Genomic DNA, 18,778 nt, shown 5'->3' with positions numbered 1-18,778 from the left:
CATAAAATTAAATTACATGTCTATTAACACAGTACATTCAAGTACCCCTTAACTCTGTTCCACGTATGCTAGTATGTGTGCACAGTTCAATAAATATCCTAAATAACTGGGCTTTAAAGGAAGGAAAGGTATCAGATGTGACTTACAAACATTCTTGTGCCAACAGAGGGCTCTGTACCTGTCATTATGAGCTTAGCGATGAGGATAGAATTGAGTCTCAGGGACATGGAAAGCCAAAGATTTCTTCAGGTCACACATCTTTTGGCTCCTGATCCTGTTGTGTTCTTTTTTTTTTTTTTTTCTCGTTTTCTTTCCTTTAGATCCCTTCTACTTCTCCCCTCACTTGTTTGTGAAAGGCAGAGTAGCTGGAGGTGCTATTACAAAACCAGTATCGATGAGAGGGAAGGCTCTAATCACGGGTGCGGTCGGTCACCTGATCATCCGTTGAAAGGCAAACTAGGAGCCATCCCGGTCTAGAGTTTTCAACCCATAGCCTGACAACAAGGGACCATGAACACACCCTGAAATGAAAAATATGATCACATATTTATAGTGCACTTGGCTTTCTTTAGACTGGCCAGAAGTTAAGAACCTCTTAACTATCATCATCTAAGGGAAGAGATTGAAACCCAGGGAGACAATGAGCTTCCCAGGTCCCCCAGTTAGTGTCAGCAATAGCCAGGGGCAGGACGCCATAGCTTGGCCAAGCTGTGAGCTGGGAATATGTGGGACTGCTGTCCCCAGTGGGACAGTGGGCTTCCATTCTCTCTTGTGTGTCATGCTAACGTCTTAAAATCTGTAAGAGGAGAAGACTGTGTTGGAAATGCCACAGATGCTTGGGCAAGTAGCTTAGGACTTGTGTGAGCAAAACAATGGGCTAGGGCCTTGCCACTGTGTCCACTAGCCCCAGAGTGGATAGTGGTGACCCACATGTCTGAAAGGCAGGCAGTACCAGTGAGGTGTTGGAAGGGCCCAGGAGCCCTTTCCACTCCAGAGCATTTGCCAGACCTCGTCACTGTAATAACCTTTACTGCAGTCAGATCACATCATTTCCCTGCCCACGGCCCTCTCATGGCTCCCGAACTCTGCTCTCAAAACCACAATGGCTCATGCTGACTTCCATAGCCCTGTCTGTCCAGTCCCTGCTCCTGCTCCATCTTGCCCCACCATGCCTGGATTCAGCCTCACCTTGAACATGCCACGCCTCACTGTGCCTGGGATTTGGGTGTTAACAGCTGTCTCTGCCTACCATGCTCTTTCTTCCGACATTTGCATCAACAGCTCTTAACTCCCTCAGATCTCAGCTTAAATGTCACTTCCCCAGAGAGCTTGCTTTCACCTCCCAATCCAAAGAACAGTGCAGCCCATTGGGCACCACCTCCCCCACCCCTTGATTCTGTACATTGACAACTTGTTGATACTCTTCTGGTTAATTTGTCGTTTCTCTGTTTACTGTTTGTCCGAGGAGAATGCAGTAACCCTGAGAAAAAAGGCTTGGTTTCCTATTCACAGCTAGCCCCAGCTCCTTGCTGGGTATCTGGCCCGACATTGGTATTCAGTAAATATGTACGATGTGAAGGAATAAACACGTTATGGTGAGGGCCTGGTAGTTTCCTGGCCAGAAGGAGGCCCAGCTCTTTACAGATGGTGCTGTTGGCCATCCATACCCAGGACTTTGTGCTTTGGCCTCCCTCCCCACGTGACGTCCACAGCAAGCACTAAGAGGGCAAGCTCCCAATGTGTCTCTGTGTCGGCCTCAGCCTCTTCAATACTGTTTTCTTTGGTAAATCGAGCTTTGGCATTTGTGGACTCTTTTAAGATCACTCAGTACGTGGTGGTGACATCACAGAAATAGGCTCTGCAAATGCAAAGCCATGAGCACTCTTTCCCGGGGAAGGGGCAGGTCACTTTGCCCTCTAGGAAAGGGGACACAAGGCCGGATGGTGTCCCCAAGCCTTGGCTTTCCCCCGTAGTGCCTGAGAAGCTGTCCAGGTGGGAAAGGCACCTGGAGTTGGATAGCTTTGAAGAGCCCTAATTTTGCTTCTGTTTGAGTCCTTAGTGTTCTTTGTCCTGTGACACTGCCTGAAGCTTGAGGCTGGGTCCAGTACAATGGACACCCCACAGAGGAGAGTGGGCGTGAATCTGGGGTGGGGGGCAACCTAAGGAGGCTGCCAGGGAGCAGGAACCTGGAAGGACACAGCAGAGCAGCTCCCACAACCATGACCTTGAATCCGTGAAATCTAAAGTTCTGAGGTAGGTGTTGCCCTGGCAGTAGGTCCTTCTTCACCACAGACTTGATTTCAAAGCCCAGGGGTACCTGGGTGGCTCAGTAGGTTAAGCATCTGCATTTGGCTCTCGTCATGATCCCTGGGTCCTGGGTTGGAGCCCAGTATCAGGTTCCCTGCTCAGCTGGGAGCCTGCTTCTTCCTCTGCCTGCCACTCCCTCTGCTTGTGCTCTCTTTTAAAACAAAAACAAAGCCCTGGCTGATGAGGCCCAAATCTCTTCAAGACTCACCTCGCCTGCCTTACCACTAAATCCACACTCACTAGGTACTTATCATGCTGAGAATATGTCATTAACAGGCACACTGTGGCTTTATTTCTAGAACTTTATAAAATCACATGGAAATGTTAAAAGATGTTTTAAATCACTCAGCATGGTTTCTAGAATATCATGTGAACCTGGTGTCCCAGCTTCTCGATCAGTAATATAAAATGTTTGATCACTCAAAGCAATCCCGTTCTTGAAAGAATATGTCATTTTAGATGTGGGAGTGCTGTCCACGCCCACTGACCCCGTGTCTTGAAGGGATAAGGAGTCTGTTTAGAGCAGGAGGCTCACACACTGTAGTCCCTTCCAAGGTGGGTCCCAGAATCCACCTACCATGGAGGCCTAGGAACATGTGGCTGTGCAGATATCTGAATCCAGAAACCTGAGTCCAGCAGCAGCAGCCTGTCTCTGTCGGGGCTGTCTGTCTGACTTCCCAAGTTGGCCCCTGCATAGGGGGCAGACGACAGCACTCAGCAGGCTGGGCTGAGGCCAGTGGCCCCTCCCTGCTGGAGGGAGAGCTGGGGAGCATGGGGCCAGGTCTTTAAAGGGATGGTCCCTGGAAGCATCCTAGATCCCCTTAAGAGACGGATCAAGGGAGATTCAGTGAAACCTCGGACTATGATTACATGGAACGTAATCTCGCAGCTTCAAGGGGTGTTGCTGGTGAGCAGGCCTGCAGCCACTAAAGCATGGTTTTATTCACTGAAGCCCTTCACAGTACCCTCAGTTAGCGACGGCCTCCTTCCCACTCGCCACCTGGCTTTTAGGACACAGAATGGAGTTACTTTTTAGAACAAATCAGCAGTTCGACAGGCAAAGTGTTCCTTGCCGACAAACAGCTGCGGTCACATGCCAGATTGTGCTCACTGGTGTTAATTAATTGAACAGATTTTGGAATGTGTCGTCTTGCATTCTATCCGTTAATGGTCCTCTGCTTTCCTCTTACAGGAAAAGAGGATTTCTTGGAGATCGAGTAGCTTTTAATGCCATGTAATTACCTTTGTTGAACGCTATAAGGAAATGAGCCTCCTTGGGTCACAGATTCTAATGTGGGGTGGGGAGTGGATCCCTGCTTGCTTGTTTCAGATGAGTCTCGTGTTCGCAGCATGGTTCTTGGGTGCTGTCAGCAACAGTCCTTACGATCCTCCGTTGAGAGCAGGAATACGTTTCCAGACATTAGTTGGTGTGATGGGCTCTGGCTGGGGCTGACTGCCGTCCCCTCGCAGTCGGGCCCTAGCCTCCCACACAGGCAGTCCGGGCCTCTCTGCACATTCACTGTGCAGAAATGTGCAGCCAAGCAACGCTGCTAGTAGGGGATACTATTTCCTTGAGATGTGATTGGCACATGTCTGAATCTGAATGCTAAGCTTGCAGCTGCCTTTTCTCTAGTTGTACACTTTGTGACTCCACAACAGCTAGGCCATCTCCAGTACCTTTTCTGCAGCCAAAAATACTGTGAAAGGTATTTCATCTGAACGATGTGGTTTGCTCGGTGCCTAACCAGCATTTGATAAAGAGGCAGAGCTTTCCTTAAGTCACAGTCCTCTCTTGAAAAGCTTATATAGTTAGGCTTGTCTGCAGAAGAACAGAAACCCTTGGAGTTCTGTGGTCTACACGGAACAGGGAGCCCCACATCCTCTTCATGGATTGATTGCCATCTAATCAGTGATTTTTTTTTTCTGATATGTTCAAGGTCACAAATTTTGGTTAGCAGCTTGCTCCCATTTCTACAGTCTTCTCAATTTAGAATAGTATAGCCAATAGAAGCATCGTGAGAAAAGAAATGTTTGCTCTCCAGAGGGTTGTGTGTCATTGAGGGGCACAGAGTGTTGTCTTTGTTGTGTGACAGGGTCAGGGCCCGCCATACAGAGGCCTGTGTGCTTTCTCTTGTTACATGACCTCCATGCTCCTGGAGAGGCTGGAAAATTTAAAGAATTGGCACTGTGTTCCTTATTGGTATTGGAGGAAGTGGAATTATTTTGCTTGAAGAAAAAAGGGTTAGATGTTTGAAATCTTTTTCTGGCTCTTCCCCTATGGGACAGCATCTGACCCCTCACACTTGGGGAGAGCAGGCGAGGCTTTGTGGGCACCTCCTGAATAGACAGGACTCCCCAAGGACAGATGGTCTTATCTCAGAGCCTGGAGCAGGTGCACAGGGGATGGTGTGGCAGGGTGATCGAATGTGTGACCACATAGAAGGAAGAGCTTCCTTGCCGTGCAGACTTCAGGACGTTAGGAGAAGGGCTTGGGGGGATCATTTGAGATCTTTCAAATACAGGAAGGCAGGGAAGGTGAAAGGGGGCAGCCCAAGTGAAAGCAGCTTGCTTCCATGCCTACATGTCTGCTTGCTGCTGGTTTCCTGTGGAGCTAGTATTGGCTGCTGATATCTGGCCCTCTTCCTTTGTCTTCCTCTCTTTACTCTGGTTCAAAGGTACATCTTAGGGAAACCAAAGGTGGATACAAGATGGAGAGTAAATAACGTAAACAATGTCAAATCAAGGACTCAATTGAAGCTTTATTTCGCAGTCATACCTAAAGTACCAAGAAGGAAAAATGCACGCATCTGAAGGCGCCGGTCCCGGATTCTAGCCAGACACTTCTTTTTTTTTTTTTTTAATTCTCTTATTTATTTTTTTTAATTAATTTCAGTATTCATTATTTTTTCACCACACCCAGTGCTCCATGCAATCCGTGCCCTCTATAATACCCACCACCTGGTACCCCAACCTTCTACCCCCCCACCACTTCAAACCCCTCAGATTGTTTTACAGAGTCCATAGTCTCTCATGATTCACCTCCCCTTCCAATTTACCCCAACTCCGTTCTCCTCTCTAACACCCCTTGTCCTCCATGATATTTGTTATGCTCCACAAATAAGTGAAACCATATGATAATTGACTCTCTCTGCTTGACTTATTTCACTCAGCATAATCTCTTCCAGTCCCGTCCATGTTGCTACAAAAGTTGGGTATTCATCCTTTCTGATGGAGGCATAATACTCCATAGTGTATATGGACCACATCTTCCTTATCTATTTGTCCGTTGAAGGGCATCTTGGTTCTTTCCATAGTTTGGCGACCGTTAGCCAGACACTTCTGGTGCCTTAGGCCCGACTGCCCACTGCAATTTTGACAGGTGTAGTTTTGTAAAATTGAAAGCTACTGAAGATCATTCGCTTCTTCTTGTTTAAAAAAAAAACCTGGTTTTCTTGAATACTAATTTTTCACAGTGTGTTGGGTCTTAAGATGTTCGCGGCTTGAAGGAGACGTCGTGAGGGTGTTACTTTCATAGATCATGTTTGTGAAAGGGAGTATTCGGGGAGTTAGTGTCGTTACTTTGTGTTGTGTTGATGGCCACAAGTGTCTCAGAGCTCATTGTCCGTGGTTGACCTTCCCTGTGCTAGATGTTAGAACCTCGTAGACTAGAGATACTGTTGCAGAGAGTAACTATGACGTTAAGTGGCCGCTTTGTGCCCGCAGATGACGAGGACGGCATGGACTGCGTTGACAACGAGCGGCGGCCGCATTTCCCTCAGTTCTCCTATTCTGCCAGCGGCCGCGAGTAAGGTCCCTGTCCTGCTCCTTCACTGTCATCCCAGATTTCCTCCTCAAGATGATTCCCGGACATCACACCAGTCGTAGCTCTTACAAAGCAGGAGCGCCTCCAGACACCCCAGCCCACTCTCACCCCCACGAGAACACACATGGACGCAAACACACTTGTTTGTTTTTGCATGAAATTGTATCTCCGTCTACGGTCTCATGCTGCTGCTGCTACTGTCTTACTATTCTAGCAACTTTAAGAGGTAATTTTACAATCTTTGGAAGTCATGAGCCCACCATTGTTCATTTGTGCACCAGTTGTCATCTTTCGATCTTTTAGTTTTTGTTTATCCCTAACAGTGAAGGCTAAATGAGATACACTGATTCTAGGTACATTTTTTAACTTTCTAGAAGATACATCGAAAACTAATTAGACTAAGAAGATTTAGTTTCTAATTCAGAACAAGCAATTGTGGCAGGGTGGTGATGTGCATATGCAGAACTATAGGAAGGGGTTAAGAAATCGGTGCATACGGCGGGGATCGTGCACTCAGACCTGGCCGGAATCCCTAGGGAAGCATCTGAGAGAAGGAGCGAACGACCGTTGAGATAGAGCGCTAGATGCACACGTAGTCCCTGTTGGACGCTGCAGAGGAAGCCTGCTGTTCACCCGGATGTCCAGATCTCACGGGTGGTCGTTGGCAAGATGGACACTGCTCTTCCAGGGAAGGAGGCATATGCACAGCAGAGGCAAGGTCGCTTACAGGCTCGATGACACGATTTGCACCAGAGAGCATTTTTTTCCCCTGTGCTTGGAAACCTTTTTCCCTTCTTGATATTTATCACCTCTGATGGCTGAAGAATGTAGACAGGTATAATGATCCTGCTTTTCACCAAAATTTGTACACCAAGGTAAACAGGTGTTTGCCTTATTTGTTTTTAAGTTTTGACTTTCAGTTCTACGTGAATTAGCTTTTTCTCGGATGTTAAAACTTTGAATGTCCTTTTATCGTTTTGTTTATATTGCAGTAGTATTTATTTCTTAGTGAAGACAATTGTGTGTCATGTTAGCAAATGCAGCTCCAACTTAACATGAACTAGACTCACTGCAGTTTATTTTGACCCATGTGCGAGGAATGTACACGCCAATGAGAATCATGCACTTTTTCTCCTTTGTAACAAAATTTGATGAGGCTCTGAAATTGTACATATTGGTTAGAATTGGACTTTGGGAGAAGAGATGATGACACTAAACCCCTTGGTGCTCAAAAGGAGAAAATCCCCAGCTCTCCGTGCCGAGGGGTTAAGGAGATGGAAGGCTGTTGCTGTTGACCGTTGGAGAACGGAAGTGCTCTGACAACCCGGCGACGTCTCGCCGTGAAGGAACCGCGACCGGCATGACCGTGACAGATGCACCATACTTGGCAAAATGCACACATCTCGAGTATTCACCAAGTAGGCAGTAAGGGGTAAGAACCTGGTGTGTTTATTCCAATCATGGTACATTTAGCACTGAATTAAGCCATCAGGGAGAAAACAAAACAACACACACAAAAAGAACACCTCCAACTTTTCTTTTTCTGTATATATTCATGTCCCCAAATTCCAACATTTCTCACTGAAAGGGGACATGTATGCAAACCTCATCTTTCTCCTTCATTAATGATGATCTTCAGATTAAACCCTTTGGTGCTAGGAGCTGACATTTTCCAAAGCAGCCTATGAAGTCCAGGGGCTGGGGGTCCTTGCTGCGGCCGCAGGAGGCCGGCCGGCCCCATGGAGCGATTGTGGAGATGTCTGTAGTCACATGTTCTGACAGCTCCCCGTGGAACACTGCGGCATGACATGGTATGACGACTCAGATGCATTGTGTGGAAGAGCAAGTGACTTTCTAAGTAGGATGAATCATATTCATACGCAGATGTCTTAGCCTCGTGGCACTGGAAGTGTGGATCTGTAGATGAGACACCACTGCTGGCGGTGGGCAGGCCACTGGGACTGATGGGGGTCAAAGGGCATTTTACTAAGGCAGCTAAGACATATTCAGACATAGGTTTTATCCTAATTTTTCATATTCCTATCTGAGTGAAATTCATCCTTAGCATTGAGTAGGAAGTTACAGGAAATGGTAGTTCATTCTTACTTACACATGTCGCTTCACTTTTTCTCCACCCTTGGAATTCTGTTGAATGTTTCACTTTGACCAGAAAGTAGACTAGAAGGTATGTCCTATAAGTTGTCTCGCATCCATTTTATCCAGAAGGAACAGGTAGAGGCAGAGAAGGTGGCTGAGGCTGGTTGGTGTTCGTGCGGAGCGGCCATTCCTCTGGCAGAGGAGGGCGACCCTGTTTACTGAGCACTTCGATAGCTTCCCCCCGCAAACCTTAAGGTGATTTCCTGTGACCTTGGCCAAGGACACTTCCTGAAGATGAATGACCGTGCTGACAGTGCCCTGGGCCGGCCACGCCTCACGGCTGGCTCTCCATCTCCAGCCTGCATGCAGGGCTCACTTGCACTGGACCTTGAGATGCGCCAGGGCCAGCAGGGCCTTTCCTTGGCTTCCACGCCCAGCCCCCTCGCTCTCGCTCCCAGGTACCCATCCGCTGGCGCGGAGGAATGACAGGATAACAGATGTGCGTGCGTGCGTGCGTGCGAGCGAGCAAGCATGTAGAGGAAGGTTTCCGCACCTGCCCTTGGGGCTGCCTGTGGCCACGGCGGGGGCTGCTGGCAGAAGGGGAGGCCCAGAACCCGGCATTGCTCCATCAGAACACGGGTCAGACACAGCGGACTCCATCCCGCACTAACTTCCGTGAAGTCTGCCCTCTTGTCTTAATGCAGCCATCTGGGAGGAAATTGGCCATTTCTGCTTGGATTTTTTGGCAGGTTGCTCACAGCTTTGCTTTCTACACTAATAACATAGCATTATTCCAGTATTGTTTTCCATTTCCCGTACCTGATTTCCGGCTTCTTAAAGCTGACTGTTCTTGCAGGGGCCCCTTGCTTCTCCTAGAGGACAAAAGTAAGGGCCTTCCTTACTAACTGCAGGGGCTCTGTCTTACACCTCAACGTACACACTTTGCTGCTACTGTTCGTACTGTCTACAGTAGAATTTCCTTATCTTGCTCCTGGTAGTGCATTACAGGCAAGCATGAAATGTAAAGTATTTATTTAAATAAAAAGAAAAACCTCTAAATTGGTAATTGAATTACCTCCCTGTAGCTTTATAGTTTGTGACATTTCTTGACCTTGCTAGTTCTTTCATTAGATCCGCGCAAGATCTAGTCATCTGGTTAAGGATTTTAAGCAGACGCAACTATGAACCCAAGAAAAACTGTATTACTATTACTGTCGGTCATACTAAAACTGTTCATTTCCTTAAGTATATGACCCACAAGGATGTGAAATAACTACAAGAAACTGTTTTTGTACACTGTACATCCTTAGTATTTTTACACGTATATGATAGGGATGCACATTATTTTCCTTCGTACAGACGGCTTAAATAAAGCACTATGTCAATCTGCTACTTCTCTGTTTATTGTTGTTGGACGTGGTTCTGTAGTCTCAGAAAATATGCTTTTCTGGAAAAAAAAAAGATTTTTAATAGCTCCAGCTGGTATGAACTTAGCCTATATAAAATGTGAGAGGAGAACGTCCGTCTCTTGTCGCCCCACACACACAGGACTGCTTTGTTATTTACTTGAGGAAAATGGCAATAGTGCAGTTGTGCAGACTTGGACGAGGGGCCACTTGTGAAGGGGAGGTGCTGACCCCTCAGTTACGGGTCTCCGGTGCGTCTCCTGTAAGTCAGGGATGAAGGGAGTTCCCTGGAGACGTGTTAGGGACCTAACAAGCTTCACACCAGATGGTTTGGGCCCAGAACTCTTCAGGAGTTTCGTTCCTCAGTGATGTCTTCCTGATAATCTTACACGTGTTGCTCTGCATACTTCCTTTCTTAGAATGTACATTGGCAAGTTAACAAACTTAGTCGTGGGGGAGAAATGGGTAGGGTGGTTGTACTCCAGTCTGATTTATCTAGACTTATTTTGGTTGGGGCCTTTTTCTGATTTTACCTCATAAACCTACTATTGTACAAACTTGGCTTTGCTCCTGTGACTAAGCTGAGTGGAGGAATGGCTTTGGGACCAGAGTCAGGCATGTGTGTGTCACACAGGCAGATCTGAGGGTGTTCTTATGTGTGCTCTTCTCTCAAAACCACTGGGATGGACAGATCAGGAGGCTAAAATAAAGTGACCTCTACAATTCTTTAAGGGTGCTATTTGTAGAATATTGTAATTTATTTACTGTAGTCCTCAAACAGAATTAGGGACAGTTAACATATCTTAGGTGACAACCTTGATGTCTAGCACATTGGATTAAATCAAAAACTGAATCCATATAGTAGAAGTTCTACTCTTTCAGGCTTGAACCTTTTACATGCTCGAGAGACTTCTGAAAGGTCTTTGCGTATGTATCATCCCATCGCCTCCGAAGCCTAATCCCCGTGTCTGTCCCAAGAGGCCACGGGAGGGCCGGTGAGGGCGAGGATTCGGGAACGCTAGCCAGGAGAAGGGCCTGAGGTCAGGGCCTCCTCCGGCCTGCTGGCAGCCTTGCCTTTAGCACTTCATTGTCCTCCTCAAATACAACACAACACTTTCAGTGCCCAGTGTTTATTACTTTCAAGCATCTGAGGGCTTAACTGTGTAGTAGAAATACTCTCTTAAAATAAAATAACGATCCATGTACAGATATGTGATAGACCTCGAAGTCAACTTTGTAATTCCACGAAGTACATTCGTAGGCTCCTCTCAAATACTGCACATTCGAGAAGAAACCTGACACCACCAAGCCAAAGACGCTTTCTTGTCTGTTTTCCTTGTGAACAGAGTGGACAGGATAAACAGTGCTTCCTGGTGTCTCCCGACTGTGCCCAGAGTAGCAGGATGATAAGTAATGGAGTCTTACGAGATGTTGATTAAAAGCATCAGAAGTTAAAGGATGCTCTCTAGCTCACGAAGAGGGAAGGAAACGTGAATGACAGGAAGAAAGTCTGGTCCTTAATACCCTCTGGCCTAGTTAAAATATGTGCCTTTTTGGTGTGTTTCGTTCATCACTACAAGGTAAAAAGGAAACATTACAATTCAGGTCTTTAAAAAGTTCATTTATTGCAAGTCGTGTGTAACAGCATACAAATGAGCAGATCTAAAAACATCATCACTTCAAGCCATTTCTGGAGACATAGCAGGAGGGCTCATCATCTGGTGCCAGAGCTGAGCCGCAGGCCGCCCGCACGCAGGTGCCGCCGAGCAGCGGACAGGGCGCCGAGCGAGTGGCTCGCTGCCGTCTCAGGCACTGGCTGCTGTTCTGGAAGGTCGTGGCGCGCTGTGGCATCTCACGAACAAATCAGATGAATGTAAATATCTCTTTGTAAACCATTTATTTCACTCTGTTTCGTCCAGGTCAGCAATCAGATTGTCGCATGCTGGGTAACTGGAAAAAATGATAATAAAAAGTAAGTTTAAATAGATCTTGTTCTTCCCTGTGATTTGTCTTCTCACTGGCTGAGGTGCCCTTTCTACGTTTATGGAGAAAAACCACTCTTTTGGCTAAAAATGCAGGGACTGTTTGTAACCAGACAGATGAAAAGTCTGCACTCCCACTTGACCATGGAACATGAGGTGCACGACGTTAAGGCTTTAACTCTGAAAATGACCCGCACCCCAGACATGTGTCCGTCTCTTGAGGAAGGGTGCGCCGATGACAGGGTGTTGCTAGAGAGCCGCCACCTCCCTGTCCAGGGAAGGAGACCCCGATCCTTGCCAAGACCTCTTTACTGAAAACCGCTGAGACATTACAGCTGGGGAACTTAGAACAAAAACAGGATGTAGGCCAAGTGTCCCTGAGATACTCCTACTGAAATCAAAACGAATGAAAACTTCCCAAGTTTTTAGTGGCAGACGCTATTGTAACATATATAAGGGCATTTGTTCTTTCACATAGAAACCACCTCCCACATGCTGGAAGAGGGAATTTGGTGTATTTGGCCTCTTGGCTCTAAACAGGAATAAAGGTTTCAAAACCAGCTCATGAAAACTGGGTTGAGGGAGTGGAGTTTGAGTACAGCGTTGATGGGTCTGGCCCATGGGGCTGCTCAGATGAGCTTAACCCACAGCTGGAAGTGGTGCCAGAAACCACTGCACACAGTTCCATTCTACAAAACAGGGCAGCTCCTGGGTACCCAGCCGGTACCACGTGCGAAGATGAGTAAGACATTGACCTCAAGGAGCAGGAGGTCCTAAGGACTGTGGGCAGTCTGGTCGGCAGCCACCTTCCAGAAAGACACGTGGACCTCTCTGCCCTGCCCAATGCAGATTTCCTGACTAGAATGGGCAGGGGGAGGGAGGCTTCTGTGAGAACCCAGTTCCAGCCACGATTACTTGAGGATTTCCAAGACAGGACAGTGAGTGACCGTTCAGAATTCATGCAAGAGAAATATGAAAATCAGTCTGTTGCCTCTTTTGAAAGATGCAAAAAGGGAATGTTTCTATCTCAGGTGGGTCTCGGCGTGTGGACACTGACTATGTGTCTTCAGTGCACAGGTCTGTAAGTAGAAGGGTCATTGGAATGGCACGTGTACAGCTGTCCCGCTTGGAACACAGGTGGGGGCTGTGCACTGAGTAAGCAAGTGGGATATGTCTCTCTGAGCACAAGGATATGTGCACAGGCGTATTGCAAAAGAAAAATGTAACCGAACTTTGGGTAGAAGACAAACACACCCCCCACGTCTGTACAGAATAACGGTAAAGACCTGCACTAGAAAGAAAATGTTGCAGGAATTCTTTTAAACCGAGCTCAGGGAAACTGGCATCTCTCACTGCAATGAGTTCACAGTGCCCATGGGCTCCAGGCCCATTTGGTAACTGATCATCACCTGACTGGTCCCCTTGCGGCCTCTGGTGGCCCCTGGAACCTGCGACCTCCGGTGCCTTTGGGATCCCTTGGGAACAGCGCAGATGTGAGGTCCCAGGTGTGAGCAAACCGACGGAGCCGCAGTCTCTCCACTGCAGCAAATCCCTGTCACTATCTCTTCGCGGGTTTGGTATTTTACTTGGTTTTGATGCAAAACCCGTCCTGGTTTTAGTATTAGAGCCCCACTATTACCATTCACTGGTCTGGGATCCCCGGTGCCTGCACTGCCCACCCCATCCCATGAACATCTGAGTAAGTCAGTCACCCGTGCCCACATCCCTGTTTGGTCTACAAATGCAGCACCCAGTGTTGCCCTCCATTCGCTGGAGCTTTGGTAGAGAACATTCCTGAGTGCTCCCCCCATCCCACAGCACGTCCAGAGACAGAGAACCTTTCGCTACTGCCCAACTCCCACTCATCTGCCATCACTTCTTAGGGCTATTTAGTCATGCTTATTTCCAGAAAGTTGGGTCCATCGCCCACACCAGTGATCATGGCTGATTGGGGGGAGGGGTGGTGACGCCGCATGTGCCAGTGGGACACTAGCTGGTTTGAACTGGGGCCGGAGCCCTTGGCCACCACCTCCCCATCCTCTGCCTTCCAACCTGTCACCACGGCCCCTTGCCGCGGCCTGCCTGGGTGGTGTGGCCACATCTGCCGCGGTCTGTGGCTGCCCTCCAGAAGAGGGGCGGGCCAGCACAGCACTCTGGCAGCTGCTCCCCTGAAATACTTTCCACAGATGACAGAAATGCCCCCCATCTACACACCTGCTGCTGCGACCCCATCTTCTTTGTTCTCGTTGTAAGACCTAATAGAGCCTTCTCTCCACAAACCCTAACTTTTGTGTTTATTTCTGAAGTCTGACTTGAAATTCAGAGTTTAAAAAATGAGTCTCTGGGTGACCTGAATTGTTCCCCAGGCAACCATGCTGTGGGGTCCAGCAGAGCCTTTTCTGCGGCTTTGTTTCCAGGCTCCCCGGGCCCCCTGCCCCACACACCCCACCCTAGGGAATGCCCGCCCCCCGCCTCGCCCCTGCTCACAGACTGCACTGGCTCAGCCTCACCCTGACCCAACTTCCCATGCGCAAACCTCCACCCATCCCTACATGCAACACCCCACCCGCCTCATTTGCACATTTTCTGTTTCTGTTGGCCCCGTCAAAAAATGGCCCCGTTCCTTGTGCCTCTAACAAGAAAGCATCTATTTTTAACCAGAAGCGCCTCACCCCCCCTACCTTGAGGTGGGGCGTTCTCAAGCTTGCCCCCAGTGAACAGAGCTCCAGGGAAGCCACCAGTAGTTACCGCTTGGGGGTTCAGAGCCAGCTGCAGGCCCCACCCCGGGAGAGAAGCAGATGGACGCCCACCTGTACATGGGGCCCGTGGCCCAGAGACTGAACACCACCTTCTCGACAAGTCCAGGTCCCTGCCGGTCACTTCCCAGTTATGTCTACTTCATCTCTGGGCCTTCTTTGTCCTGCTGGTATAGGAAGGACTAGGAATGACTTATCCAGAGGCCCCTTTGTGCCTCCAACCAGGTCGGCCTCACAGTCACCCCTGCTGGAGTCGGGGTCATGCAGGGGCTCCCTCTTAAGGGGAAGCTGGTTCTCTTCTTAAGGGCTTTTGTGTTTTGGTTTTGACCAGGACCTGAGTGGTAGGAAAGCTAAACCACTTCCCGGGAGTGGTACAGAGCTGAGATCTGAGCCCTGGCAGTGTGACCTTGAAGTCCCAGCTCTCTCGTGCTCTTCTGACGTGCTCGGCGAGAGCACAGAAGCCACGGAGTGTGACTTTGTGGCGCCGAGCAAGAGTCAGATGTGGAAGGCCGGCCGGCACACACAGGCCACGTGGACTCCGGGTGGTCACCAGTCTGCTAGGAGGAAGGTGCCCTCACTAGTCCTCTGCAGAATTTTGTGGATCATGGCCTGAGGGGGCAGATGGTGGGGGGGGAACTACATTTCAGAAGTCACAGGGCACACGGCGGGCTACCTCCAGGTCAACAGTCTTGCCTTGTGCCCAGCAAAGTGGTCCACACGCTTGCTGACCTTCTCGGGCATCCAGCTGTTGGCAGGTGCAAAGCAAGCCCAGAGTTCACGGCGAGGTCACCAGCACACCCGTCTGTCCATTCTCCCCTCGGCTGCCCAGCTGGGCCTCTGACCACCACAGGTCTGTGCAGGCAGAGGTCAAAGCCCTGGGTTCCCTAGACCACGGGGACCACAGGCCCGACTCCCTGCTTCTGGGCTCCCAGAGTGGGAGGAGTCCAAAGGAGTCAGAGAGAGGAAAAGGCAGAGGCGAGAAAGCCTTCCTTGCAGAACGAAGGCAGGCCCCGTGCTTCCTTGGCTTCCTGGAGAACAGCAGCTGGAGTTGGACTTGGGACCAGCAGCCCCCGGGGGAGGCGGGGAGCCCTGGGAGTACAGGGCCGGGGTCGGAGTGCAGGGGCGCCCCGCTCCTCCCGGCAGCTCTGCCGGCACCAGGGTGCCACACCTCGTGCGGTTCCACACCTCGTGCGGTTCCACGATGTCGTCTTCCTGCTCCCTGGAATCCTGCGAGTCCCGCGAACTTCCCCTGCACGCGGGCAGGTGTCTGTGTTTTAGAGGGACCATGTTTCCATGGTAAATAGATTTTTAAGAATTCCCAAAGGACAGACAGTGTCACCAACAGCAGAGAGAGGAGCCTCTGGCTGCTCATGTTTGAAAGCGTTAAGAATAAAGACAACACTGACATTTGGGGTTGTAATGTGACGGAATCACAGGCTTTTAAAGGCAAGAACCACTTCTCCACACTCCATGCAATATTCAGTGTTTTGTTCACTTGTCTAATTGGATTAAAATATTTAGCTCCCTTTAAAATCTTGATTGTGAATTTATATTGCAAAATGTAATGTCTGACTCAGGAAGCAGTAACTGGGGCAAGTGTGTCTGAGGCAACAGAAAATTTGATTTATTTTTCTTCCATGAGTCTCATTCTGAAATTATTCACTCTTGGACAAAGTGAACTGTTAAACGGAAGAGCGAGTTTGGCTTCGATGAAGCCGTATGTGCTTTTCAGTATTAATTACACACGGGGTCTTCCGTGAAACAACCACCACCACAACAACCCACAAAAGTTAAACTGTGCTATTTGAGTTGCTCGGGGAAGTTTCTCTTGAGGGTCGCAAGACCCTTATGTTGGAGACACAGCACCAGGGGTCTCGTGTCACTCTTTAGAAACACTCAGGCAGCAGGGAGTTAATGACATTTTAGCTGCATATGTTCAAGTGTATTTAAAAAAATATGCAAGTCACTTTGGTTGACAGTGTCTTGTACACAGTTTTGAAAGAATCAGGGCAAACTTTAACAGAGTCAGTTTTTATTTGAAAAATATTTTCTGGGAATGTATCAGTGTTTATTTTTGAGACTGACAATTCGGGTGAAAATCAGGATAAAAACAAAAAAACAACAATTTGGTTGAAATCAAATTGTTTGTTTTCATCTATTTAGAATTCTTTCCAAAAAATCTTGGTTCAGGAGGAGGCTTTCTAATTTATTTTATTCAGTGTATTTGCTGTTCTATTCAAGCGCCATCTGTCCTGCAGGTAGCTGACTTCGGGGAAGCACCCACGTGAGGCGGGCGAGGCCCCCAGGGCTCCGGAAGGACCCCCGCAAAGCTGCATGCACCTCCAGGTCCCATTCGGGGTGAGCAGCGGGCACACCCTCCTCAGCGGGACCCCCCCGCCCGGTGACCCTCCCTTGAGCAGCCATTTCGAAGGTGCCCTGCCCCTGGCTTCAGGTCACAAGTGGGCCATGCCTCCCCTTCGCCTCTGTGCCGGGTTCTTTGCTTGGTTCAACTCTTTGCCTGCTCCTTCGGTGTAATGAGATCATGTCCATGATTTTGAATATAATCACATGTGGCTGCTGGATCCAAGCACAAGTTTGAATCACATTAGAAAGTCAGTTCACTGCCAAGAATGCTCAGAAGTCACAGGACCTCCTGATTAATCCCTGATAAGTCAGTCTTATCCCGACTGTAGAGATGCTTCATCTGCAGACTGAGCACTGAGGATGGAGCCATAGGGCCCACGGGGCCAGCTATCAGAGAACGAGATCTGAACCCTGAGTCATTGCCCAGTCGTTATACCCCAAACTCTCTGGGGTAGAAAACCATCCTCCGAAGGGACACCCCGTCTCTCAGCCGCCGCTCTCCCCAACAAGAGACTGATTTCCTTAGCAGCTGGCATCAGCCTCCCTAGCCAGAGGTTAGAGCCCCAGGCACCAGGTCCCAGAACGCTGACCCTGCTCCCAGCTACTAGGCCCCACCACCACTCCCCTGAGACCCAGCCAGAGTCTCTGTCCCCCCAAAAAGAGGCAATAGGGCCTGTGCCCAGAGAGGGGCTGTGGGGCCATGTCTGCAGGCAGGCTGGGTGGGGGGCTTTAGGGCTCCATTTCTCCACAATGACCAGCATCACCATTTTAGGACATTTTAAAAGCCATTTTCTAGAGGCAGGAGAGTAACAAAGCCACTACAATTAGTCACACGAAGAACAAGGTGGACCAGAAGCCCTGAGCCAGGCCCACTTGGCCGGCCCAAGTCCTGCACACCAGCGGTGTTGGAGCGGAAGGCGGGAATTCTCACGGTAAAAAACATCATGTGGCCTAGTTAGGACCATGACCAGCTCGCTCGGCCAGACTGCTGTGCGGGTTTTAGAATGTAAGCAGAAACGACTCAAAATAATAAAACCTTCTGAACAGACGTCACTGTTTTCCTATCATGGGCTGCAGGCCAACCCCGGGCCAGTCATCTGCTCCAGGACCCAGGGCTCAGGACCCGGGAGCAAACCAGAGTCCTGGGACTCAGCATCGGGTAGACAAAAAGTTTGAGAGTTTGACCTGCCCCATTAAGTCCTTAGGCTTACTCCAACCAGGCTGAGAACACAGAAGCCTTTAGCTAAACATTTCATCCTTAAATGAAAAGATGAACCAGCGTCTCTCCAGGAAAACAGGGAGTCAGGTCAGTCACTTGGGAGCTCGCAGCAGGAAGCTGTCCTCCTATATCCCTGCTGGGGGCACACAGTGGCCTCATTTACTTAAAGGGCTGGAAGCTAAACTCACAATTCCAGTTTATTCCATGGCCGAAGTAGGTCTAATGCCACACTTGGGTAGAAAGAGCAGGCCTTTGGTTTAGATATTCGGCAGAGAGCTTGCAAAACTGGATCCTTGCCTCTTCTTTGAACACTAGTATTTGCTACTGAAAGCCAACAGTCCCTCTATGAAATGTCTTTTGTCGTGTTCATATTAAAATAACTCCAAATGTACTATTTGAATCAAAGATCCCTTTAGAGATGAGCCAGAGGGGCTGGGATCAGATAACTCAGGATGGTCGAATCATCTCTGTGGCTTCAGGCAAGAGAAGAAAGACCTGCTCCTTTTTTTTGAGGATTTTTTGAGGTTTGGGTTTTGTTTGTGTTTTAAATGCATTTTATGAAAATTTTGCAATCCATTTGGCAATTATCAGGTTTTTAAAGCCCTGGAAGAGGTTTCTAAGCATTGATGGTCCATGTTCAGATCTGAGTGGCTGTGAGGTAGGCAGATGGGGAGTTAAAAGGGAAATCCTACATGATAATGATCTGGTCCAGAATCAACAGGAAATTGCCATGCGCTCAGAGCTTGGACAGAAGACTCCCCACAAGTCTTATTCTGAAGTGGTTCTTGGCTCCTAGAGTCAAGGGATTCACTCATGCTAAGAGC

General features: G+C 48.8%; 2 protein-coding genes across 11 annotated transcripts in view; one reads left to right on the top strand and one right to left on the bottom strand.

Annotated features, from left to right (window-relative positions):
* Positions 1 to 9,619, top strand: part of AKT3 (AKT serine/threonine kinase 3) — a 303,335-nt gene extending 293,716 nt beyond the window's left edge. For all 4 annotated transcript variants that reach the window (XM_032317285.1, XM_032317283.1, XM_032317284.1 and 1 more), the window contains one exon: positions 6,031 to 9,619. In XM_032317285.1, the coding sequence (XP_032173176.1) occupies positions 6,031 to 6,116 (86 nt within the window). In that variant the 3' untranslated portion in view covers positions 6,117 to 9,619. The remainder of the gene's footprint in view (positions 1 to 6,030) is intronic.
* A 1,622-nt stretch (positions 9,620 to 11,241) lies between these two features.
* Positions 11,242 to 18,778, bottom strand: part of SDCCAG8 (SHH signaling and ciliogenesis regulator SDCCAG8) — a 229,597-nt gene continuing 222,060 nt past the window's right edge. For all 7 annotated transcript variants that reach the window (XM_032317272.1, XM_032317273.1, XM_032317277.1 and 4 more), the window contains one exon: positions 11,242 to 11,583. In XM_032317272.1, the coding sequence (XP_032173163.1) occupies positions 11,554 to 11,583 (30 nt within the window). In that variant the 3' untranslated portion in view covers positions 11,242 to 11,553. The remainder of the gene's footprint in view (positions 11,584 to 18,778) is intronic.

Source organism: Mustela erminea, chromosome 17 (genome assembly GCF_009829155.1).
Source record: "Mustela erminea isolate mMusErm1 chromosome 17, mMusErm1.Pri, whole genome shotgun sequence".
NCBI lineage: Eukaryota > Metazoa > Chordata > Mammalia > Carnivora > Mustelidae > Mustela > Mustela erminea.
This window is presented reverse-complemented; position numbering and strand designations above follow the sequence as displayed.